Genomic DNA, 25,155 nt, shown 5'->3' on the forward strand with positions numbered 1-25,155 from the left:
TGTCCAATTTAAGAGGAACCCTAACCAATCATGAGAATTGACATTTGAGCATTTCCTTTGTCTTTTCTTTTAACAATAATTCTATCTATTTCTATTTCAAATTTCAATTATACTTTTTATCACTATTTTTTGTTTCCCTTTCATTTCTGTGTCCTAAGATATTGGAAAAATATATTTGTCGCGTTATGACATACCAATATTACACATATTTGGTATTTCTTGTTTTCTTCAAATGACAGATAGACTATAGATTTTAATACGTTGCAGATGAGAATTCACTTAATTTCGACATACATTTAAATGAAAGTATTCTGATTTTAAGTTACGCATATGTCGTTAACATTATATAGGTGACTGGAATAATCCTCTGATTTAAACACAGTTGTCGGGTTTGTTTTGTTGAAAAACATAATTAAGCTTTCTCTTACGAGATAAGTTGCATGCTAGTGGTCGAACTAGAACTAATGTGATACAAAATGTCTTGGGATAGATATCAATTAGTACATGTATCTGCTTATATCTAGAAAAATAATGCACAGAAACCAATCAAAATCAGACTAGTAAATTTATTTTAATCTAAATACATGAACATGAAAATGTTAATCTTTTATTTAAGAAAATGGGTTTAGTTAACGAGGTGAGATATGAATAGATCAATAACCCTTAAAATGGTCCCCCTCTCCTTCTCTGAGGTCCTTATCCGAAATGATATTTAAGGGCATTTCACCCAATAAGATATTTTACTTTATATAGAGGGAGAGAGAGAGAGAGAGAGAGAGAGAGAGAGAGAGAAAAGTAGAGGTCTTATAGTATAATGGAAGAATTAGAGATGATGGGAGGAGGTTAAAAGGTCCTAATTTTTCAGACATGTCTAACTTCAAGGGAGCATTGCTTTTGAAAACCCTAAAGATTCCCTTATCTACTTCCCTAACTATTAATAAATTAATTTATTTGTATAATTTTAATTATTTATACTGGTAAGATGCCGATCTATTATATTCAACTACAATTCCATTGGTAGACTGATGGTTTTTGGTGTACCGGTCGTATAAAGTTAGGCTCACTATGTATAGGTCGTAATGTTTAATGAGATACATTAGTATAGGTCTCGTTGGTTTTTGGTGTACTCTAATATTTACATAATATATATAAACGGAAAAAAATATGTCATAATTACTACTGTCTTTCTATCGTCTTTACACATCTCTATCATAACCCATAAAAGAGAGCTTCAGAGTCATGGATTCCCCATTTCTTTCTAGCCAATATCTAGTGGTCCATCACTATCCATGCATCATCCATGGTACATTTATTGTTTATCATGACATTTCTATGAACTCTTATCCGATTTGAGTCCGTATATGAGTCGTCTAACAAATTGAAATAGGATGGGTAAGTAAAGAGAGATTAACAAGTTGAAAGAGTAAGAGAAGCGAAAAATCAAGAAAAACATATGGATAGAGAGAACTAGAAACTCTTTATACGATCAATGGGCCGGACTTAGGCTAGTTATTTTCACATGTGGAAACAGAATGGGCCTAATTACTCTTTCCAACGTCAGCCCACTGAGGTCATAAGCCCAGAATGACAAACCTAGCTCACATAGGAGTATAGGACCTATCTCACTTAAGACTGAGCTAGAAGACTCAAAAGTAATCATCAAGATCCTGTCGAAAACCTCAATACTCATTTAACATTTGAAACTTTGAATAGTAGAAAGTTTGATCGAGTACTTCTTTAATACATCATATTCTTCTTTTCCTGATTTAAGTTTTTGTTCAAAGAATAGTGTCCACAAATATCATTCATCCCTCTCATGTCTCTTATTTGATGTACTGAGAGACCCATTTGAAGCCCTGTCCATACCCCATCTTCCGGACGATACTACACATGAAGACTTCTAGTGGCCTGGCAATCAACTCATCATAATTCACTTTCCCCTTCCCAGTGGTAATGCTCTCAAGCCCTAGATGTTGGCGAAGTTCATCTTCTGAGGCGGCACATGGAATGTCGATCTTGTTTCCTAACACAAGGAAAGGGACTCTGAAAAGAGACTCCTCTGATAGTAACGCATCCAGCTCCTTCTTAGACTCAGCAAACCTCTCCCTGTCAACAGCATCAACCAAGTAGATCACAGCATCCACCTGTCGCATCCGAAAGGGAAAACTTTAATTTTAGGAACCAGGATCATGATATAAGAACTTGCATTTAAATGGGCAAGCACAATGACCAAAGTATGCCATGGATAACTATGGGATATCTTTCGACGGACACGTCCTTGTGCTCATAGTAACCCTTACATGCAAATAAGTGTCCGGATAACAGAGACACTAAAAATTGGGTTTTAAGGAACAAATGCAGCAAATATGGTAACCAACGAAACGGAAGTGAATCAGACTATGCGAGGATCAAGAACACGTCTAAATCTCCATATAACCATAGTACTATAAGAGGAGCTAAATCATTGGACAGCAACAAGTCTTCCCCTCAGACCTCAAATCCGTCTTTCTAGTACGATAAATAGGCGACAGCAAAATATAATTATGCATCGGCAGAACATTCTGCTTTGATGTTGGTGCAACCCATTAACAAGACAACCAAAACTACAAGTTTAGCTGGGAATATGAAACCAAAGTGACGGAGTAAAACCACAGTTAAATTGAGGACGAGAAAAGGAAACAGGGAAACCAAACAATGCAACTCAATCCGCGCAGTGATTCAATGAAGTAGTTAGGAGACTATATACGACTAGCTGAAGAAGTAGCTCTATAAACAACGAATCTCATTCATAATCAAATAGAACAACTTCATTGGGTTAGAAAATTATTACTAGTGCACTAGTTAATAGCTGGTAAGATTCGCCGGAAACTAAAAGATGTTTGATATTGATAACCAGATCAAATATCCTACTGTCTATACAGCAAAGTAGATAAACCCTAAATCTAAACCCTCAACATACATAAATTAAGCATAGTTAAATAGATAAACCCTAAACCCTCAACATGCACAGTTCAACATAGTTAAGTAGATAGATCTTAAACCAGACAGCATGCATAGATTCAACATAGTTAAATATATAAACCCTAAAAACATGAAAAGAGATAAACTTCAAACTTAGAGATCAACAATAATTTCTAAAGATATAATTTGTTACCTTGGCGTAGTAATCTTTCCAGACTCTACGAGCAATCTGATGACCACCCAAATCAAAAGCTGTAAACCTAATTTTACCAATACTCAATTCCTCCGATGTTGGATATTGTGTAGGTTGATGTTGACCTAATGTCTGCAATTTTTTTATAAGCGTTCCCCAAAAACAAACAATTAGTAAAGAATTCAAACCCTAGAGTATTATAATCAAAATTCCTTAAACACGAAAGAGTTAGAAAAGGCAAACCTCATCTTTTAACATGTGAAGTAATGTGGTCTTTCCAGCGTTATCTAACCCTAAAAACAATATCTTCGCATCTTTCTGCCATAGACCTAAAGATGCAAGAACATCAAAGAACCAATCTACAAAAAACATGATTGACAACAACTAAACAAACCCTAGAGAGAGAAACAGAACTGTTTTGTATGAAGTATGCGAACGATTTGTTACTGGAATTGTTCAAAGGGATTTGGGTTTTATAACGGTGGTGCTCGTGATAAAATTTGCCGCCAAAATTCGGAAGGGGTCACGAGAATAGGGAGACCGCGCCCTAGATCCCGTAAATCCTCAGTTGGGTCGGACTCGGAACACGGTCTTGTGGCAAGAGATCTTGGCCGTTGGATGTGGTCCACAGACAAAAAATGAGTTCAGCCCCTGTAAATAGAGGTTGAACCCATGCGGCTCTCAATTTTTTTTTTTTAACTCTTATCATAATTTTCTCATTCTCTCTCATTTTATATATTCTCTTCATATAATGGATCCCCAAGATGTTCAACAAATGTCCGACGAAAGGCTTATGGAATTGATGTCTCTTAATTCCCCGTCTGGTGAATTAGGGAATGATGATACCGAAGAAACATCATAACACATTCACTCAACATTTGATGAAATTTTTTGATTATTCTTATGCGCAAGATAATCTATTATACAAAACAGATACTTGTGACTAGGACAAAATAAATGTTCCTAGATGCTGATTGTACAACCACGTAGACATATGACATGGACTTTCATTCTCTTTTAATCTGACTCGTTCAAACAATTCTCAAATTTAATAAGATTAATTTTGTTTTAATCGAAGCCCTTCAATCATCTACGGATGATTCATACCCAAAATTCTTCTTCTCCCACAACGAGTGACTTCTCATTCCCCCCTTCAGTTTCTTTCAAACTTCTCAACATTCCATTGCTCTCACCCTCTCTCTTTCCCACCAAGCTTCTTCCTTCCAAATTGTTGTAATCTCTCCTGGTTTAGCTTCAAATCAACATCTTCCAAGATGTACCTAGGAGTAGTAATATTGTAATCAGTCCTTTTACAACAAACCCAATTGAATGCATCGACTCTGTTTCTATATGTGTTCAGAGGAGAAGAAATCAAATAGAAAGAGTCAGAAAACTGTTAAGAATGAAAATAAAGACAAATATCTAGAGAGAGAGGTAGAATGAATGCTGAGGATAGAAGAGAGAAGAAAAACTACCATACCAAATTATGGTGTCTTAGAGAACAAAGCAAGAGAACAAATTGAAGTAATATTGTTGTGCATATAATAATAACTTCATGAGAATTGAATTCAGGTGAACTGAGTTGACGATTGTTGGTGAGGAAATGGGGAGAAGGTAGCCCGTAGTCACTTGTGAACCGAGTAAGTTTCTTTCCTAGCCTCTTTAAATGACAAAATTGCTAATAAAGTCAGTAACATGAAGATTATAAAATTAAGACAGAGTAAGTTTTTCCTCGATCATTTGTTAGCCCCTTTTATGATTTCTGCTTCAAGAAATTTCTTCCTTAATTGTTATCTGCGGATAATCTTGGTCATTTTTGGTTAATTTTAATTGTTTTAGATACAATTTTCCCATTACTCTTTCTTAATCTTGGTCATTCTTGGTTCATAATTTTGGCCATCTTCTGGTAAAACAAGTATATATCAAAAGGTGTTTGATGAAATGACTGAAAGAGTTGTTCATTTATGGACTATTATTAATTGTTGTTAATATAAAGCTGTCAATTTGATGGAGATTTGTTTATTGTTGAACATATGCTAATTCAAGGGTTGAACCTAACCTGTTAACAAACTTTATTTAGGTTTTTCTCATTTTGAGTATTTTGATCTTCATGGTTGTTCAATTTACTTGCGTACATTTGATCCAGTTTCCTAACTTAAATGTGTAGGGGATGGAATCGGTGGATAAATAGGACCTGAAATTCCAACAGTCGGTTTTACAAGTCAATCCGATCAACATCTTGCGGGTAACTCAATCTCTTATGGTTAAACACTTATTTATCTTCCTCGTTTAGCTATGAAAAAGTTGCAAAGGTAATATTTCAATATAGGGTTATTTTGTCTATCTGTATACATAACATGAACAATGATAGAAAAATATCAAACAATATTTGGAAGAGGGTAAAAAAAAAAAAATACTACCACTGTCAGCCATCTTGAAGGGGTTTAAGTACATAGAAATTGACTACAACTTCTATTCTTTTTAGCTTCTCAAGATGCTAATTCACATGAACAGTTATTGGATTCATCTATCTCAATTTCACATTTTCCTTCTTATTTCTAACAACACTTCAATACTCACAGAGTTATAAATATTTATTATTCTTTTAGATGCATGAATTTCATTATAACCATTACATAAAGGATAAATCATAAAATAGTTCTTCATTAAGAACTTGTTTTTCCATTTTCCTACATTTTTAGATACCTTTTATGTACCTCGAGATGTAATTGTTGCTCTTATATAAGCCAACCATGTATTGTAAACCAAAATTCTAAAGGAAATAACAGATGTAGACCAACCCCTTCCAGGATCATTCAGACATGATAGATCTGGAAATTGACCTTGCCTTGGTGGTTTTCTCCAATATTGTCTTCACTGCTGCTCAACAATTTTTCTTACAATATATGGAGTTATAAGTCCATGCATAGCAGTATTTTCAGTGTCCTGAACACTATCGATATATTTCAGCATTCAACTATTACAATTAACTTTATATTAGATTGAGATATAAACCAGTTCTTGCATCATATATTGAAAAAAAATCGCCTTACTTTGCTGTGGTTTGCAGGTGTTTGGAAATTGCGTTAGACAAACCCTAATTCAAGTTAAGCGCATCATTTCATTGATAACTTTATTTCGAACTATTTGGTTAGACCCTCCTTGCACGTATCACCTCTATTTCCTCTTTGTCTCCCTACCTCTCTATTCAACTTCGCTAAAGTTCTTCCTTCACCAGTTATTTGTTATTCCTTCACCATTTCATTCATATTCATCTCCTCTCAACGCTTTGTCTGCTTCTCTCATGCAAGCCCCTCTCACCTCAGGTATTTATCTCTTTCCCTCTCTCTGACTCTTTCTCTCTCACACATATAGAACCTCTTTCTCTCTCTCGATGCAGGTCAGTGTGCTTTCGGTTGATAATTGATGATGCTACTCATTTGCCTTCCTGGTATTGTAATCAGGGCTTCATAGTTATGGTGCTCATCTGCCTTCTCTGGTGCTGTAATTACGACTTTCTAGATTCACGGGATGTTCAACCCTAATCCTTGTTGCTATGTACCCTATCTAGATTTGACACTGTCCAAGTCACTCACCCATCCAGGCATCTATCTTATTCATCACCCAAAAAATTTTGTATGCTTCTCAGTGATTAATGGTGATATTTAGTTGATATAATAGAGATTAGTCTGGTGATTTAGGCCTTTGATGATTTAGGCAGAATTTAGTTTCAACTATTTCTTTTGTTTTAGGTCATCATTTATAGAACTCCATTAGATTGAAACTAACCTATTACCAATATTTAGTTTCAATTTGTTTGTATGTCTATAGAACTCTTTATGCAGGTTGCGGCTTTATTTGGTTTCAATCTTCATTTGGTTTCAATATGTTTTTCATCTCATTTAGGTTGACGATTGATGGTGAGACCTCTTCCAGGTTTTTGAAATGATCTCTTTGTCTTTCTCCCTTTCAATAACAACTGATCTTCTGTTTTTCTGTTCTTTTTAATCCCTACCATCTCAAGAGAAGAAACATAATTTTCTGTCAAACATGTAGTCATCCCTTTTATCTGTGTATTTTTCACTTTTTCTAACTTCTCTATATACCAATCTCAATTTCAGTAACACTTAAACCTTTGTAGTTTAGTTTCTTTCGTCGCATCATAGCGGCACCACGTATGCCATTTTTCTTCTGATCTTTTTTAGCATGTATGATTCTTATCTTTGGTGTGGTTTAGATGAAACTCAAAATTGGTTATCTTTAATTCAGCGTATCACTCCAAATTTACAGTTTCAATCCATCTATTCGTATTGGTCTTTTTTGCAGGTTGAAGTTTAAGAACAAACCAAACATTTGTTGTGCAAGAATTTTATGCCATGTAAATCAACAATCTCACCTTCACATTGAAGAAATCTTATTCACCAAAATTCTATCCTTTTCTTCTTTCAGGCGTTGGGATTTCCATGTATTTGTTGAAGGTAATTCTTTCCAACTTTGCGGATAACTACCAAAAGAGTTTAATTACTTATAAGTTTGGTTTCACCATACCAAGGTTCAAATAACAATTTCTTTATAGTACATATATGGTTCGGGTAACTGCTCCTTATTTATGTTTGTTTAGTGAGTAATTATTCCAATGTACTACTTCATCAGTTACTTAGCTTCCTTCCCCTCCTCACAATATAGTTAACTGTTTTCAGGTCTATAGCAGATTTCTAACGTCAAATCTCGTGTTTCCTTTAATTGTGTTTGAGAAAATAATATGAACAAATTATGCATACTTTAGTTGTCTATTTGCAGGGCCATGAAGGATATGAACTCTGTTTGCAGCGCGAAGGATGTAGGGTTTTGATTTAAAGCTTTCAAAAGGATTGAGTTTTAGTTTGCACTTGCTTTACTTAATCTTTGTTCCTTAATCTACATTTACTCTCTGAAACAAAAGAAACTGAGTTTAATTTCTGATAGTCAAATTGGTATTTATTTGGTGCAAAGTGGGTTATTGGATCTTCCTTATAGTTGAAGATGGAAAAGGCAACACCATAGGAAGGAAATGAGGTGATTTGTCATCAGATATGGATGATTCTTCTCCTTCTTCAGATTCAAATACTGACAATGAAGCTGTATCACTTGAGATTAAGGTAAGCAACACCATGGTGAGCCAGTCTTTTTTCCATGTATCTTGGGTAGTAAACCATATTTGGACACGTTGCTCTCTATGATCATGGTTGGCACATATTTTTATTGCTGAAAACACATTTGAAAAAGTATAGATTCCCAAATCTAAGTGAACCATAGTGATGCTCATTTCATTAACTCAACATGTCTATAAAATGATTTTGTGAGCTAAAACTCATTCACGGGATGACAATATTTTTGAAGGGTATTTTGTGTTTATGTTTGTGAACTAATACACCTTTGAACCATTCATACCCTGCACATGAACAAATTGCTTTACAAAACTATTTTGTTTGTTTAACGGCTTCGTTTTATCAGTGCCAAACTTATGGTTTCAATTGTAGGTGATAGCCCATCTTCAAACTATCTTTCACCCATTAAATTATTTCTTCTAAACGGTAAAAACTTTCGGGGATAGACAAATAAAGCTCCAACGAATCTATGGCGATGTTCGAGTGTATTCCTCCGTACGATAAGCTCTATCGGGCCTTTCTTGTTGGTGGAGAAGGTTTAACATTTGCAAATGTGAAACTGTTAGTTTGTATATATTTGAAATTGACTCCAGCTTATGTAAAATCGAAATTAATTTAGATTTGATTTAGGGTTGATGAAGTTTGTTTCTTTTGTTTGTAGGTGGCTTAAGTTTAACATTTGGTTCAATTTTCAGTTCTGACATCATTAATCCTCCATTCAGAAACTGTTCTATGGTAAATTCATCTTTCCTTTTTTTCCTTCTTACTTTTTCTTCTATTGACTTCTTTCCTGAATGGTTTATGCATTATACTTTTACGAGGGTCTCTCTCAGCTCAAGGTTTACAATTTCATGTTAATGTTAATGTATTGAAGGTGTTTGAAGAAATGGCTCTCTGAATTTTGTTGTGCTTAATGTGTTTGAAGCTTAAAGTTTCTCACTCCCTGCAAATCAGATTCGTAAAGAAATATTTTGATTTGAATTCATCTTCTTTGTCATTAGCTAAGGAGTAAAAAATGTTTAGATTTGAACTGGTCTTTTCTCTCTTTAGGTACGGACTCAAAATATGCCATTTTTGTTTTTCTTGGTGTTATTTATGTTTAAGGTGTTTGAAGAAATTTCTGATTGTATTTTGTTCGCTTTATATTTATTGGAGAGAAGCATTTAAGGTATTTCAAAAAATGTCTAACTGAATTTCGGCGGTTTTCACTAGGTTCCAGGTTTTTTTCCCTTTTTCTCTTTGTTTTCTCAAAAGAGCTGTAAATTTTGTGATTAGTTCATCTTTATCTAGAAACTAAGGATGTTTTTTTACATTTTGGATGTTAACGTTACATTCACATCCAGGTGTTAGAGTATTCTGATTAGGAATTCTTAAATGTTTGAACTTATTAGTTTAAGACTATTTTTATATTAAAGCTTACATTGTAAGTGCTTATTAGAATTTGTTGTTGAAGAAGGTAAACAATGAACCCACATGACGAATAAATACATAAATATTCATTCAATTATAACTTATGCCTATTCACATAGTTTGCTCGACCTGTAATGCGCTCGAAAAAACTATTCGGGCCCTATGGGCACGAGTTACACCCTTGTATTATAACGTGGATGGAGCTGGTTCAAATGAAACTCCAACCCTTTAGGTACCATTTGCTCTTCCAATGTTGGTAAATATAAAAAAAGTCAGATGATTGAAACAACAATATCATGTTCATTATCTCTTTCACATCCTACTAAAATGAATTAAAAGTTGTGATTGGTTCATACGTATTAGTTGTATATTTATGCATATGAGATGTTTGTAATACTGTAAGTTACCGTTCATTTTCTCTACTTTCCATTGCCTTGAGCTTTAGAATTTTACTAATTATTTCTGCTTTTCATGTATTCACATATTAACATTTACTGCGTTGTCCAACAACCATCACTACAATACTTCTTTACTGATCGTCTCAATATCTTCATATATTTGTTTTAGATGCTTCTTCTCTTACTGGGTACTAATCTATTGTCAAGCAAACCCTTGCACGCCCTTTTTTTGCTTTCCCCTTGGTGTGAAGTTGATGATTTGTTGTTGTTGTAACAAGGTCAGATTTATTTTGTGTGCTTTGACTGTTTTGTGTTGGTTTATTGGGAAGATCAATGATGTTTATCTTTTTTTTTGCTAATAGATGGATGCTACCACCCCTAGATGGTAGATGCTAAGACAAGGTTGGAGAAAAATCGTGACGGAATTGCGATCTTACTTGAAAAAGGTACTTCTACCTTTTCATGTGTTCTGAGTGTTTATATCTTTCGCCATTTGAAGTACCCCCTCTATTCTATTTTTTTGTTTATGCAAGTCTCATATGATTATTTAATAGAATTTTAGATTTGATTCTTTCAGTGAATAAGATATGTTGTTTGAATTTCTTCTTTTGTATATGAGATGGACCAAGGGTTACAAAATTCAGATTAAATATGTTGCGAGTAATAAGTTTCAAACTTGTTACTTTCCACCGCATAAAGGGCATTCCCCCGCCTGTACGGCGGGGGTTATGCCTAGTACGACTACAACAAAAAAAATCTACGGATACCGTATGCACAAGATGAAGATACCCTAATTGTTCATTGTTATTTGACAAATTCACGTGTGATGCGGTGACTGGAGTATAATCATTCTCAAGTAAATTTAAATTTTCAATCAAATAGTCGTAATCATATTTAATTAATTAGTTGGGTAGAAAAAATGCGAAATTAAAAAATTGAAAAAAAAAATATTTCGAATTATTTAACACACGTGTGTTTGCACATGCACAACATCACACATGTTTTCTGCACACTCATAAAAATGCACATACTTGTTTGACACAAACACAATTTTTAGGCCTAAATCCCTTTTGAATTGGATGATTTTTGTGTCTGACACCCTTAATTCAATTTTGTGTAGAAAAAAATAACTTTTTAGGCCTAAACCCTTTTTGGGTTAGAGGCAGTACCGGCCCTGACTTTTGGGGGACCCTAGGCGTACGTATCAATGGGGCCCCTACACTTTTAAGTCGAAAAAAATATAAAAGCTAAAATATAATTGCAAATTGTGGGAGTTGAACCTATGACCTTGGGTTCACTAATAAACTACTCTGTCAACTCTACTACCCAAACAGATGTGATGTATGTGTGCATAAAATACCACATATAATAATATTATCTACATATATAATGTTACATAAATCGGGGGCACTCTAAATTTGGGGACCCGTGGCGGCCGCCTGGGTCGCCTAGGCCCAGGGTCGGCCCTGGTTAGAGGATTTTTTTTTTGAGACAACTGTAACATTGTATTATTTATATTTCGGAAGTTACAGATGAGAAAGCAAAGTTACAATGAGGGAGTTAATAGCTGAAAAGTACAATATGAAACATAAACTCCTATTAGTAACTTTTATGGCTGTGTTATAAGCCGTCGAACAAACCAACTCGTATGTAGCAGTTTTTCGACCACCCTTCATAAGTGGAAGAGTAGCAACCAGGTCCAATAAACAGGTGTGTAGCTTAAGATTCCATTGCAACCCATCCACGCTCGAGCATGAGATTCCGAGAAACCAACACAACTCCATAAAACTTTCGATCAAAGTAGTCCGTACTTGCCCAAAAAACACAAAAATTAATAACAACTCCCAAAGAGGATGAAACAGGAATTTAACACCTTCAAAGAAGATGTAAAAGTTACCAAATTTAGGAACGTCATATCCTAGGGTTACCCTCCAGACTTCTCTCGATAGAGAAATAATATTCATCTTTCTGCCGGAGGAAGAAAAAATGAATACCTGGTGCGTAGGGTTGCTGATCCACTTCAAGTCGAAAGACCCGACTGAATCAGTAAAAAGAAGTAGCGAGACTACTAAAGGCGGAGAGAGTGTTAACAAGTTTGTACTCCTTGACAAGTAAAGAGCAGATCCCGTTTGAAGAACAACTAAAGAGTTCTATGTAGCTCCATTATAGAAGTAATCAACTCTAATGGTAGATTGACTAATAGAGCTAACCAGTTTACCAGGATCAAATGGTTTACCAAAGACCGATAAGAACCAAGCCCGTTTTAATTCCACTGGGTCAAAAAGGGTGCCCAAAAAATAAGTTAACTGATTCTGGATCAAGAAAAGTCTTGGCCCATAGTACTGTAGCAGGCCCAGCAAAGGTAAAGGTCCCACCGCCCGTCTTAAAAGGATACCAACACGTGTCAGCTAGAAGTATTAGGAGGTCATGCTGCTGGACACGTTTGTTGTCGCCGGAGTTCAATCGACTCTCTCCATCGACGCCACCGAAGACAGAGAAATAAAAGATCATGGATTCATGGTAATAGTAGTCAAATAAGTGCAAAATATATGATTGATCCATAATCTGTCAAACTCTATACCTTTGGTTTGATCTTAAAGACAGAGACCGAAAGTAAACAAGAAAAATTTATGGAAGAAAGTCTAGTAATCTAAGAAACCACCCACACAGATGAGATGAAAAGTCATTTAAAGGCATGACTAGCCATGGCTCCCGACTAAACGAAGCTTGATACTCGGATTAAAGAGAAATAACGAAGATCTGATGATCTTGAGTGGAAAGATGAATGATAGGTAGAGATCTCTAAACAACACCTAAAGAAACGAGAAAGATCAACCAGATTTGCTTGTTCTTGATGAAGTAAGGACCAGGTTTGCTTGTTCTTGATGGAATAAGGGCTAGATCTACTTTCTCTTATTCTTATAGAGCACCCAAATTGGGCATTGCCAAATACAAATTCCAATTTTCTCAACAAGAAAATACAAAATTTTGGTTGTCCAGGACCCTAACGGATTTGAGTGTCCATGATGGATTTCGGATTCTCAAACTTTTCCTTACCCCAGAGAACAAGAAAATCTAGACATACTCTAGACATACATCTATACATCTTATGTGGCTTGCTATGATTCGTTTTTTTTTTTATGATTCTAATTTACTAGACAACGAATCACGATAAGCCACACAGGATGTATGTCTAGAGTTTGTCTGGATTTTCTTGTTCTCTATCATTTCTCAGGACAGTCAGAGTAGTTCCATGATTTTGTCCTTTTTTCTCCAAGAAGTAGGAGGATAGATCAGTTCCAGACAGCGCTGACATACCAAACAATCCCTTAAGGGTAGTATCGACAATTCCTCCAAAAGAACTAGGGTTTCTAAACTATAAGTGATAATAATCCGCCATTTCATCTCCTCTTCCCGCTCAGAAAACCCTAATTTCTCACACCAATACGCTAGAAACTTCATCGGCCTCTCTCAGGTAAATGTTCGTTAATTTGGAAGTAGGAACTTTACTATAATCAGAACCTGAAATCTCATTCTAGCAAAAAATTAGCACTTTTATCTATATCTATCAATTTATTTATCTGTATCTGGATTTGGCAGAAATGGCGAAGTCGAAGAATCACACAGCTCATAACCAATCGCACAAGGCACACAGAAATGGAATCAAGAAACCAAGGAGGCACAGAAACACTTCCACCAAAGGGGTAATTTTGTTTCTTCATCAATTTAGATTTAGTTTCTTTTTGATGCATTCTGCAATCTGGGTTTGATTATTTTGATGTTTTCTTTAATGGGTTGTTTAAATTTTTACGGATTATGATTTTTGTGTTATGTGGGTAATGATGATGATTTAGATGGACCCAAAGTTCTTGAGGAACCAGAGGTACGCAAAGAAGCATAATAAGAAGGAAGTTGGATCTGCAACTGAGGAAGAACAGTAAACCCTATCTATCTATCAGATTTTGAACACTTGTTAGGGTTCAGATTGATCTATTGCTTTTTTATTTGTTTCAGAAACTTAATGTCCTGATTTTAGACATGTTAAATTAGTGAGAAACCTAAGATATCATCATCTGTTTTTATCTACTATTGGTGATGATTTTATCATCCGTTTATTAGTTTTGAGATTATTATGGTTTTACTTTTCATTTATCTCTGATACATGTTTAAGTCTGAATTGGCACTTCAATTTAGTGATACTGGTAGTCTCTTAGATAAATGTGGTAATGCAGTTCATTACAATTATGATTAGTCTCCCGACAATACACCAAGATGAAATAAAATTCACCTGAATTATGGGGATCATATCCAGAGTTGGTATAGGATAGGTCTTCTCTTTGTTTGTCGATTTCGAATAGGAGTGAAGTAAGAAACTCTAGGAGTTGGTATAAGTATATAGTCTTGCAAACAAACTCTAGTAGATTTTCTCCATTAATCTTCGTTATCATGCGTGTTCTTTGGTGGAGTGATTGCAGTTATATTTTATGGTAGTCTTGGAAAGATCAAATGCTTTAAGTGTTTGTCGTCCAGTATGTGTTCATTTCTATCATTTGCTACTCGTATCCTTGACAGAACCTATCAATGGTTGCAGCGTGAACACAAACCTTTTTCTTTTATAACTATACAACCAACAAAAGAGGTTTCTAGATTCATATATAATGAATTGTGTGAATGGTGTTATCTCGTTCATGAATTATTAGAACCTATCTCATTCGATTGGGTCTACCATATAGTTGTTTCTAGTTCTTTGAATTGATCTTGAATCGCACCAAAGTTATAAAATGACTTCCCGACCAAACTTTGAGTGCTCTAGCCTTTGAATTTTGATGAAAATTCACCGATTGTACGAAATTCCATTAATGGAAAATATCTTTTTGGTCAAGATCCTCAGCTCTTTCCATGGAATTGTACCTTTTAATGTTGAATTCTATTGTTTAGACTTTTAAAATGCATTTTAAGAAGAATTTGTCTTGTAGTCTTTGAACTGTGAAGAAAATTTGTAGATTTCGAATTCCTATGATATTCCAACTTTCTGATCAAGATCTATAGCTTTCCGTTGGAATTTTAAATTCTAAAGCTTAAATCCATTGTTTAGACAATGGATACCAGCAACATGAAGAAATTTCATTATGGAAACCAGCAACATGAAGAAATTTCATTGATCTCATAATCTCACAATGTTCACGGTTTTTTTTAGACATTCAAAACTTTTAGTTTGGGGGATCTCGCGTAATTAAGACCATTCATGCAAAATGATTTTGTGATGGAATCTGCTTGTTAGTTTTGAAAGAAGTTTGGGCAATCTCGAAACCCTGCGTAGTTAAGACCATTCAAGCAAAATGATATCTATAGGGGTTGTTTCTAAAGGCACCGGACCAAAAAGCTGTTAGCATCCGGAAATTTTATTGACTCGGGTCAATGGTTATTGACCCGAGTTCTCTATAAGCACCGATTTTTAACGTGGGTGATGTTCACCTTTGTTTGCTTCTTCCATCTTCTTCCAAAATAAAATTGGGATTCAAGGATATCAATGGAGATCATCAGGCCCTTCAGGCTAAACTAGTATGAAAACTGAACACAATCGCCACCACCTTATCGGTTACCATCCTTGAAGCCAAGTATTTCCACACAAAACAATGTTGCACGAGCTAACAAAGCTAATTGTTCATGGATTTGGTGGAGTATCACAAAATTAGTCCCTCTAACAAAGTGCTTACTCTTCAGGAAGTGCTTGAATTTTGGAAACACAACAAATACCTTGTATTCCTGGTTATGAGCCATTAGGGCAGTCGATCGAGGACTTTGGATATAAATGGGTGTCTCAGCTCATTCTGCCTTCTTCCTCCCGAAATGTGCCAAGTGTACTCTTTCTTCAAGAGATTATAAATGTATTTTATTCATTCTTCTGCAGCTTGAACGAGATACTCCACATTCATCTTGTACTCAGATGTCCCCAACTTCAATCACTTTAGATGATAGCAATCCTTCTAATCAACTCAATGTACTGAATCACATAATATGAATATAGGTGATTCCTTACAAAAAAAAAAACTGGCTTCACTAGGAAAGCACAGAGCCGTTCCATGAACTACCTTCCTGATGGTGGACAACAGAGCACCAGTCAAATTTTTTTTATGATTACATTAATAGCTCTACGAAACAAACAAGCAAATTTATACTTGTGTAATATTTTGTATAAGTTGCTGCTTGTATTTCCATATTACAGAAGACGAGCTCTATAACAGTAACATTTTGGACAGAAAATTTGAATAATCCATACAAATTTGGTTCATATTTTGTGAGAGATGGATGGAGGGGTTAGGGTTAACTCCACTTTGACCGGTGCCTACATAGTTGTACGGTGCTAACAAAGAAAAGAGCAGTTGGCGTCTGGTGCTAATAGAGATGGATGCTAACAACCTTTTGGCCCGGTGCCTTTAGAAGCACCCTATCTATAGCCTTTCTCATGGAACCATAACTTTTAAGGTTAGATACTCAAAACTGCATTTGAAATGAAATCGTTTGCTACGTAGCCTTTGGATTAAAAAGAAAAAAAAATTGGATCTTGGAATAGTTCAAAGTTACGAGTGTTCTTGTAAAGTGGCTCTCCAATGGAGACCCATAGATTTCCCACACAATTCTACCATTTAATTTTATTTAATTTAAAACTCAACAAAATGATAACATAATTCAGGCTATGAATAGCTCAATAGACATGGTAGATAGTATCAATACCCAGAATCTAATAAAACTAACTAAAAACGATGATACTAGGACTCGGAAAGATTTAGGCTCGATTCTTCTTCCAACTTTATTAGCAGGACTCACCAAGTTTTCCTTCAGTATCCCAGTTGACACGCGACTATCTTCTCTTTTCAAAAGCTTTCGACTTCCACTAACTCCCTACCAATAAATAGGACCACAAAAATTTCTCCACTAGATTAATATCCAAACACTTTTGAGTTGATTTACACTGTTACTGGTTCGCTGATTGGACTTGAGACATTAGCATTTACCTGTAGCATAGATTAGGGGGTCGTGTAGAATGAATTAGTATTCTCTAGTACTAAGTCATCTTCATTAGAGAGAGAGGGAGAAATAAGAATGTACCTTGGCTGACTTGAACAGTTCGTCGAGCACTTCAGACAAAGTCGGGTGTGCATGAACCGCATACTTTATGTCCTGCACGATTTCAACATTCAAATGATCAGTGATGACAAACTAGAACCTCATGGTAAAACTTGGTACTTAGTTTAACAATTGGAAGACGGAAGATGATATGATTTATGGTACTTTGTACCCGTCTAAAAGGAACAACTTCCAACTTTTTCCTAATATATAATTGGGAACTGAGTTAACTGATATGAACATCCTTCACTTCGGGAAAACCAATTGCTAAAACCAGCTTCAAGTGAAGGTTCAGTATGAAGACTTTCGATTAGATTAAGACTTAAGAGGTCATGTTATTATTTATGTAGTTTCAGAAGTTGAGAACTACCTGAATACGGGTACCCAAGGCAATGGCATTGGATGCTTCATGGATGAGGTCTGCTGCATGTAAACCAAAAATGTGAACTCCAAGAATCTCTCCATTATCCGGTCTATATATCAACTGCATGGAAAGTGAAACAGATAAAACTTGTATGAGATATCGAAACTGTTCCAGATAATGTAACATTCCAACTTTTAGTTACCTTAGCAATTCCCTCCCCTTCATTTTCTGCCAAGGCCTTGGTGTTGGCCTTAAAGCTTGTCTTTGCAACACTTACTTCGAATCCCTCCTTTTGGGCTTTCTCCCTCGCTTGGGGCTGCAATTCATTTAGAAGTGTTTTTTAGTAACAGGAAATTAGAAATTGCTTCCGGCGTAGTCTTTATTAATCTTGTAACAAAACTCAATCTTCCGATGCAGCAAGCGTCTGAAACAATGTTATGTCCTTAACAATGTTTTCTTGAATGAAAAGGTACACGGTCGGCGGACACAAGTATTAACTCATTACTACAATATCTGTCCTACTCCTGTAGATTATCCGCTGTCCGCATTATATCTAACACTCATGGTTGGAAGAGGAGGCGACCACTTGAATTATAATCATATATTTCATCTTATCATATCAGATTTTTATTTATTACTTCTACTTCGAAGATAATCATAACAAGAGCAATATTTCTTGATATCATATGGATTGGAAGATGGTTGCCTAGAAGAAACAGAACAGGTGAGATGCATGATTGCATGAAGATATAGGTTGCTACCAAGCTCACAGCAACTTTATTTTCTAGCTTATGGAACATACTGAGACTTAGGTAAGGTGACTGGAAAGAGTCCCTGGTTGTTCGTGACCGTTTAGTTAAAACTTCATAAGTTAAACCTATCCAAAGTCGCAAAAACAGTAGCTAATGGGTTCATCACTTCATATTCCTCTCCTGAGATACATAACTGAATATGGGGATTTATAATCACTTTATATTGCAACCGGCAGTTAGAATGCCTGGAAAATACTTGCAAAATGACCAGTTACTAGCTTGACTGTCAGCACAAGCCTTTTGGTTTACTACAAAATGCTACTCTGGTCAAGATAAAAGTTTTTAACCATGAGTGGAAGCCTAGATGAACAGTTACTAGCTTGAATGTTAGCACAAGCCTTTTAGTTTACTGCGAAATGCTACGCTAGACTAGAAAAAAGATTTTTACCATAAGTGGGAGCCTGAAACACAGATCACCGGAATAGAGGGCATAAAAGTTTTACCTCTGTCAAGCCAACCATACTGATCTCAGGATGGGTAAAACAAGCAGCAGGAATGCTTAAATGATTAAGCACGTGATCCTTCCCGGTGACTTTCTCGACAACTGTGAAGGAGCAAAATAGTGTTTCAATTCATTAATAAAAGAAGGATCCAATGGAGTTCATACTTCATAGTGCCGAAAGTAACAAGCTTACCTGAAATCCCTTGTGCACTTGCTGCATGAGCAAGCATCATTTTCCCATTTGCATCACCAATGCAGTATAAATGAGGAACCTGATAATTAAATCTCAATATTAGTAAGAGTTTAAAATAGACACATAAAATGTAAACTCTTCAACAAAAAAAAAAACATAAAATGTAAACTCAATCAGGAAGTTCATGGCATACCAGTTTACCATCTTTATCAATTACTTGCATCCGCTCATCAACAGGAATAAAACCCCTTTGAGTTTCTACACTAACCTGCAGACCAATAATTTAATATATTGGGTTGATATGCATATGTTTTTATATATAAAGCATCACGAATATAAAATATCGTTAGGTGCACGGACATTCTCTAAACCAAGTCCTTTTGTGAATGGAGCCCTTCCAGTGGCGATAAGTGCAGCATCTACCTGCAAGATCACAGTTTTTTAGTCGGTTGTGTAAGGTACTACAGGGACAAGTCACAAGAATAAAATGGCATAGAAGGTTCTATAAGAACAAAAGCAAGTGAAAAAATACGAAGGTTCTGAATCAATATCATACTAAATTATCTCAGAAGGCATTTGAGCTTACAAATTATTGATAAACCTTTCTCCTTCCATTTCCTCCTAGCAGATTTATGGTTTTTTTTTTGGTAAACCTAGCAGATCTATGTGTACTACAATTAAAATATCATAAGCAAGACAACAATCATACTAGGATAACTTTTTTAATTGCTACAATTAGGTGCACAGCCAGTTTTATCCAGATGATAATATATGTCAAAAATTCAAAGTTACCTCTAGAGTATCTTTTGGTTCCTTTGTTTTGGCATCAATAAGCTCAATTGTGACAGGTTTCCCATCCTTCGCTGGTGTAATCTACAACAAATAAAAAGAAAAATGTATGTAAGCTTACTTGCAAGTGCAAAGCTTGTATTACAATTAAGAATACACCTCCAAACTACCTTGCTTGCAAATACACCAACATGGTAATCGATTTTGCGTGGATTTATGAGCACTCTTTGGGCCAACTTTCCAATCTCAGGATCAAAGCCAGGCATTAGCTGATCTAGTGCTTCAATAAAAGTAACCTGTTCCATTAATTTATGTTAGCTTGAAACAGAGATGGCAAATTAAATAATTGAATCTAAAATGAAATCAGAGTAAGAAAGAGGAAATGAACTGTAAGGCCAGCCCCTCGTGAGAAACATAAATCACATTTCAACTTCAAAAATGTCAAAAGACTTAAAAATGATGTAAACAAGTCATCTGGGAAGGGCGAACCACTTTTACGAAAAAGAAACTCCTTGCCAAACCACAAACTTGAACTTTGTAGCAACTTAAGAAATCAAGTACTCATTTGCTCAATAAACAAATAGATCACATTATCTGTTAAATTTAATTTATCTGATATAAGATGTAATAGTAGTGACAAATATATTTACCTCGCTTCCTAGTGCTGTGTACACGTCACTGAACTCGAGGCCAATGTAACCACTCCCTATAATAGCTATCCAATCGGGTACTTTCTCCAGCTTCAGTGCATGATCACTCGTAATTACGGTCTTCCCTGCAGACCAACATTCACTAAATGTAAGTCAACCTCTGAAGAATTAAAGAAAGACCTTAACAATCAGAATTACAGATTGTACAAAAAGAAGCATAAAGATTTTCCTCCTTAACCATAAAAAGATTAAATATTTGAAAGAATGAGTCAGGAAGTGCAGAAAATCCTTCTAGTTAAAATAACTAGTCAGTAGATGTAGGAGAAGGAAATTGACATACCATCTACTTCAATGCCTTTAGGGACAAAAGGAACAGATCCAGTAGCAATAATGATATCTTTTGCAGTTATCACATTGTCGGAGAAGCCAACTTTTCCATATTTGACCTTTTGTGGACCCTGAAAAAAATCCTTATGAGTGACTGAAATAACTTCTTGCAAAACATATCTAAATTGTCACATAAGATATAAGTTATAACTCCCCACTACTAAGAGATAACGTAGCACGACTATAAGCTAACAAGTCCACGGATGCAGAAATAAGATTTGTCGTCCTCGTCATAAACCATCCAACTATTTTAGGCCATTATCAGAAATAGTTTTTAGCATTCTCATCATATAATTTGCCGAACCTCCATTTGGAACATCACAAGGCATGTTTTTAATGTAAAATCACAAAGCATATTTTTATGAAAAAAAATCATGTTTTGGCTTACCACAACAGTTCCAACACCTGTTAATATGTCCACACCAAGAGCTTTCATTGAGTTAGTCAAGTTATTACGGATTTTTGTAGCAAGATTATTTGCATGATCAGCAACTGCCTGCCTATCATACCCAGCAGCTGAAACCTACATTCAACATTTACAATATGTTATATGTCAATAAAGATATGGTACATGTTACCACGGTCCTAAGGTGTGCCAATTGACAACCATCAATAGAAACATCGGAAAAGGAACCATCAGCGCAGCAAATTGGAAGAAACATGTATTAAATGTTACCGTTAGTGTTGTTGTTAGTCCAACATTAGTCGTGAGAGGGGGTCGTGTTCACTTTGTAAGTGTGAGGGAAGGCCTCACCTCTAAATCTAGTTTTTTGGGTGAGATAGGCCCCAGACCACTTTGGGACAAGTAAGGCTCGTGGACCATAGCCACAGTTAAAACTGGCCGACATTAAGAAAATGGATATCCAAATCTAGTCGCATTGATACTTTATAGCCGAGCATAAAGGTTTGGAATGCTAATCTGTATTTCCCGTTTAAGTTTTGCTCATACTTTCTTGAATGCTATGTATTATGCCTCATGCCACTTCACATTTTAGCCTCCTGGTGTCTTTTTCTTTTTCGAAAACTTAAAACTGAAGAATCTATAGTTTTATCATGTTCTATACACCAATAAAAGATTAGTAAAATGTGATTGATCTACCTGTAAACCGAAAGCCTTCATATGGTGCTCGTTCTGAAGTTCACGCATACGACCACTCACAGCAAGAAGAGCTTTCGAAGGAACACAACCTCTATTCACACATGTTCCTCCCACCACATCTCCCTCAATAATAGCAGTTTTCAAACCCTGAAACAAATAAACAATTGTGTTTTTCGTACTTCCATTAAAAACTATCTCATAATCATAAAAACAAAACACTTGTATCTTAACATCATCAAATTAGACTAAAGAAATTGCTAACATTCAAATCCAAAACTAAATTACTTGATTGCAAATTCAACTAAATCAACTTCAAATCTCAAGATCCAACTTGAACACATGATATACCTTCTCAACAGCATGAAGAGCAGCACCATGACCACCAACACCAGCTCCAATTATAACCAGATCGTAATCAAATGATTTAGATGCATTTCCGTTTCCAGACAACGACGCCAATAGCTTAGTAGAGAATTTTTCCGGCCTCGAAGAAGACGTAATACGACTGGAACAAGATCGTTTCAGAGCAGTGAATCCTAAGGCTTCTCTTCTAAGACCACAGAATCGAACATTTGTTGCAGAGTTTGCATGAACGGAGAAGGAGTGGAGTGAATGATGATCAGATCTGGTAATGGAGGAATGAGAAGAAGTAGAGAGAGAAAGTGAAGCTTGCATTTTTGTTGGATTTGAGAAGAGATTGGAGAAGGTTAGGGCTAAAATGATGAAGAAGAAAGGGGTTAGGGAGAGAGAGAGAGAGAGTTAAATTAGGGAAGAAACCTCGAGAGGTCCGTCTGATATAGAGGGAGTGAGTTTATATGATGAGTGAAGATGGGGGGCGGAGATACCAAACAAAATTCAACTACTCTGGCAGGCAGATGAACTACTACTTATTTGCTTACTTGGTTTGTTTTGCTTACTTGTACTTGTCACTCCCACTCTCCACACGATAATTGCCTCACACGATCCATTTACTACAGTCTACACAGGTCCGCTGGGGTGTGGCCCATAAATAGTCCAGTATGATCCAATAACTAGACTAGTGTGATCCAATAACTAGACAGATCTGTTGGGGCGTGATGGGCTTGGGATTTTGAGTTCCCAAACTAGTTATCCCAAATCCGTTAGGACAGGTGATATGCCCTGCCACAGACACCATCGATCGAGACTCGTTTCTACTTCATCTGGGTGGGTCATTGTACAACTTTTGATTGATTAAAAACATTGATGCACCTAATTCTACATCTTGGCTACTCTTTGGGGTGGAAAACGGGCGATGATAGCTGCCTATGAGATAGAAACCGACGTGGGTTAGGTTGGGTTGGAAGCATAATCGGATGAACCACACTTATATGAGAGACGATGGATTTGAATGCTTGGGCCAAGCTTTGGTTGACTTGGCCTGAATAAGTGTTTCGTTCAATAAGTAGCAACTTGTGCGCTTGGACCAAGCTTGGATTGAATAAGTTTCTCGCGATACATTACACTCTGATTGCCCGGGCAGATGCTTGCCAGGGCGATTATGGTTCAATCATTTGTCCCTTTCTCTTGATGTTTGATGTAAAATCAAATGAAAGAGGGAAAAGTTAATTCTTAACAAAAAAAAAAAAAAAAAAAGAGGGAAAAGTTAAACAAGTTGAATATAAAACAATCAAAATTCTCTAGATTTTTTTTTTTTATTATTAATGAAGATTACACCATAATATCATAGCTTAAAACCATTTTCAAACTATAAACTAAATCCGTCACAATTCTTTTATCAATACAACTTCCCAAACCACTCAAGCCCCCCGGAAAATGAACTACTCAATACATTTGTACGATCAGTCAACTACATAAACAACAACTTAACCCACCATGAATACACCCATCAACTTAGATCATTTGTTCTCAGCCGTTGATTTTGGCCTCTTCACTATCAAAACAGGACACTTCACATTCTGTGCGCAGTGTGTACTCACACTCCCCAGAAATGCCCTGTCATCATCATACATAACACATAATCTCACATATTAGTACATCACATCATAACCGTCAGATTCAGATTGATTTAATCCAACGGCTCAGACTTGTCAAAAATAAAAGATCTAGTACTGAAATGGACCCACCCACTTACCTCTTGATCATACCATAACCATGAGTTCCCATGACCAATAAGTCAGCTCCAAGCCTCTCAACCATTTCACATATCACATCTCGAGGATCTCCATTCACCACTCTCCCTTCCACCTTCACCTACACAAGACATCCGGTATTCATGTCAAACTCACAAGTATCAAAAGGAAAATGACTATTTTGCCCCCAATGGAGAAAGAAATTAACGACATACATTTTGAAGATCCTTACAAACCCTTTTCCCTTTCTCAATAACACAATCTGCTACTTCTTTACTGTACCGCTCCATTGACATAATCACATCTGACGAAAACAATGACTCTACAAAATCCCAAAAATCAATCCAAACCGTTAGATTCAAAATTTTATTTGTTCCTAAACTGCCCATGATGTTTATATGAAAATACCTTTGGCTATACCTCTCGTCATACCTGTTCCATCAAAACCAGAATACATCAAACGTGGTGGTTTGACATAGAGGAGAATAAGGGTATCATTGGAAGTTTCAGAAATTATGTTCTTGACTGCCCAAGTTAGGGCGTATGAACTTTCTTCTCCTTCATCAATTGCGACTACGATCTTACGCTCTTGTGATCCTGTTTCAGCCATGAAAACCAGAAATTAGAGATTGGGAAACCGCTTTTTAAACTTTGAGAAACCAGATTTTGATTGAATTTGGGAAGAAAGTGATGGAATGAGTGTGGGGGATCAGTGTGGATTTTATAAGAAGAGAGGGAGGACCCGGAATTGGATTAGTAGTTTCTAGGTTTGGTTTCTGTTGGCGGTTTTTTATTTGCTAAAAGGCTAATTCTAATTTGACCCTCAAGATGATCAACTCATTAAGATGGCCCCCTTAAAGTGACTAGCTTCCAGTATGACCATCTTTTCGAATTTCTGTTGGTTAACTTAAAAGTTGACCCCTCCCACTAATTTCTATCGTCCGTTGTCTATGGTAGCCCTATTCTGCAGACTACCGGTAGGGAAACTATCAACGTCCCCCATTAGAAAATTAGAAAATTAAATCCACTAGCGAGGCCTATCGTCGACTGCCCTTCCCATATGGAAAGAAA

At 36.0% G+C, this 25,155-nt stretch overlaps 4 protein-coding genes across 8 annotated transcripts; 1 reads left to right on the forward strand and 3 right to left on the reverse strand.

The window, feature by feature from the left end:
• Positions 1–1,668: 1,668 nt before the first annotated feature.
• On the reverse strand, positions 1,669–3,753 carry LOC147551414 (small COPII coat GTPase SAR1A-like). The gene is made up of 3 exons (XM_086665471.1): positions 3,398–3,753; positions 3,155–3,286; positions 1,669–2,144 (listed from the first exon to the last, which is right to left on the reverse strand). Exons 1-3 carry the CDS (start codon positions 3,524–3,526, stop codon positions 1,824–1,826), a joined length of 582 nt encoding a protein of 193 aa, XP_086521597.1. The 5' UTR covers positions 3,527–3,753; the 3' UTR covers positions 1,669–1,823.
• Positions 3,754–13,452: 9,699 nt separating this feature from the next.
• Positions 13,453–14,257, forward strand: LOC147551415 (large ribosomal subunit protein eL29z-like). The gene is made up of 3 exons (XM_086665473.1): positions 13,453–13,584; positions 13,710–13,813; positions 13,964–14,257. Exons 2-3 carry the CDS (start codon positions 13,712–13,714, stop codon positions 14,048–14,050), a joined length of 189 nt encoding a protein of 62 aa, XP_086521599.1. The 5' UTR covers positions 13,453–13,584; positions 13,710–13,711; the 3' UTR covers positions 14,051–14,257.
• Positions 14,258–16,735: 2,478 nt separating this feature from the next.
• Positions 16,736–23,213, reverse strand: LOC147551416 (dihydrolipoyl dehydrogenase 2, chloroplastic-like). The gene is made up of 15 exons (XM_086665472.1): positions 22,322–23,213; positions 21,974–22,120; positions 21,263–21,397; positions 20,828–20,945; positions 20,488–20,612; positions 20,008–20,133; positions 19,841–19,921; positions 19,409–19,471; positions 19,242–19,316; positions 19,049–19,127; positions 18,857–18,957; positions 17,804–17,917; positions 17,608–17,721; positions 17,220–17,291; positions 16,736–17,125 (listed from the first exon to the last, which is right to left on the reverse strand). Exons 1-15 carry the CDS (start codon positions 22,646–22,648, stop codon positions 17,078–17,080), a joined length of 1,725 nt encoding a protein of 574 aa, XP_086521598.1. The 5' UTR covers positions 22,649–23,213; the 3' UTR covers positions 16,736–17,077.
• A 400-nt stretch (positions 23,214–23,613) lies between these two features.
• On the reverse strand, positions 23,614–25,146 carry LOC147551417 (universal stress protein A-like protein). 5 transcript variants are annotated; one of them, XM_086672321.1, is made up of 4 exons: positions 24,493–25,146; positions 24,300–24,406; positions 24,087–24,205; positions 23,614–23,947 (listed from the first exon to the last, which is right to left on the reverse strand). In XM_086672321.1, the coding sequence occupies exons 1-4, from the start codon at positions 24,692–24,694 to the stop codon at positions 23,851–23,853; spliced, it is 525 nt and encodes a 174-aa protein (XP_086528447.1). In that variant the 5' UTR covers positions 24,695–25,146; the 3' UTR covers positions 23,614–23,850. The 5 variants fall into 5 exon arrangements, with proteins under 5 accessions (XP_086528447.1, XP_086528450.1, XP_086528451.1 ...); XM_086672324.1 differs by having other exon boundaries at positions 24,517–24,907; XM_086672325.1 differs by having other exon boundaries at positions 24,087–24,199; positions 24,517–24,849.
• Positions 25,147–25,155: the final 9 nt, after the last annotated feature.

Source organism: Eschscholzia californica, unplaced genomic scaffold, assembly GCF_041429995.1.
Source record: "Eschscholzia californica isolate CP2 unplaced genomic scaffold, dmEscCali1.0.p SCAF_3, whole genome shotgun sequence".
Taxonomy (NCBI): Eukaryota; Viridiplantae; Streptophyta; class Magnoliopsida; order Ranunculales; family Papaveraceae; genus Eschscholzia; species Eschscholzia californica.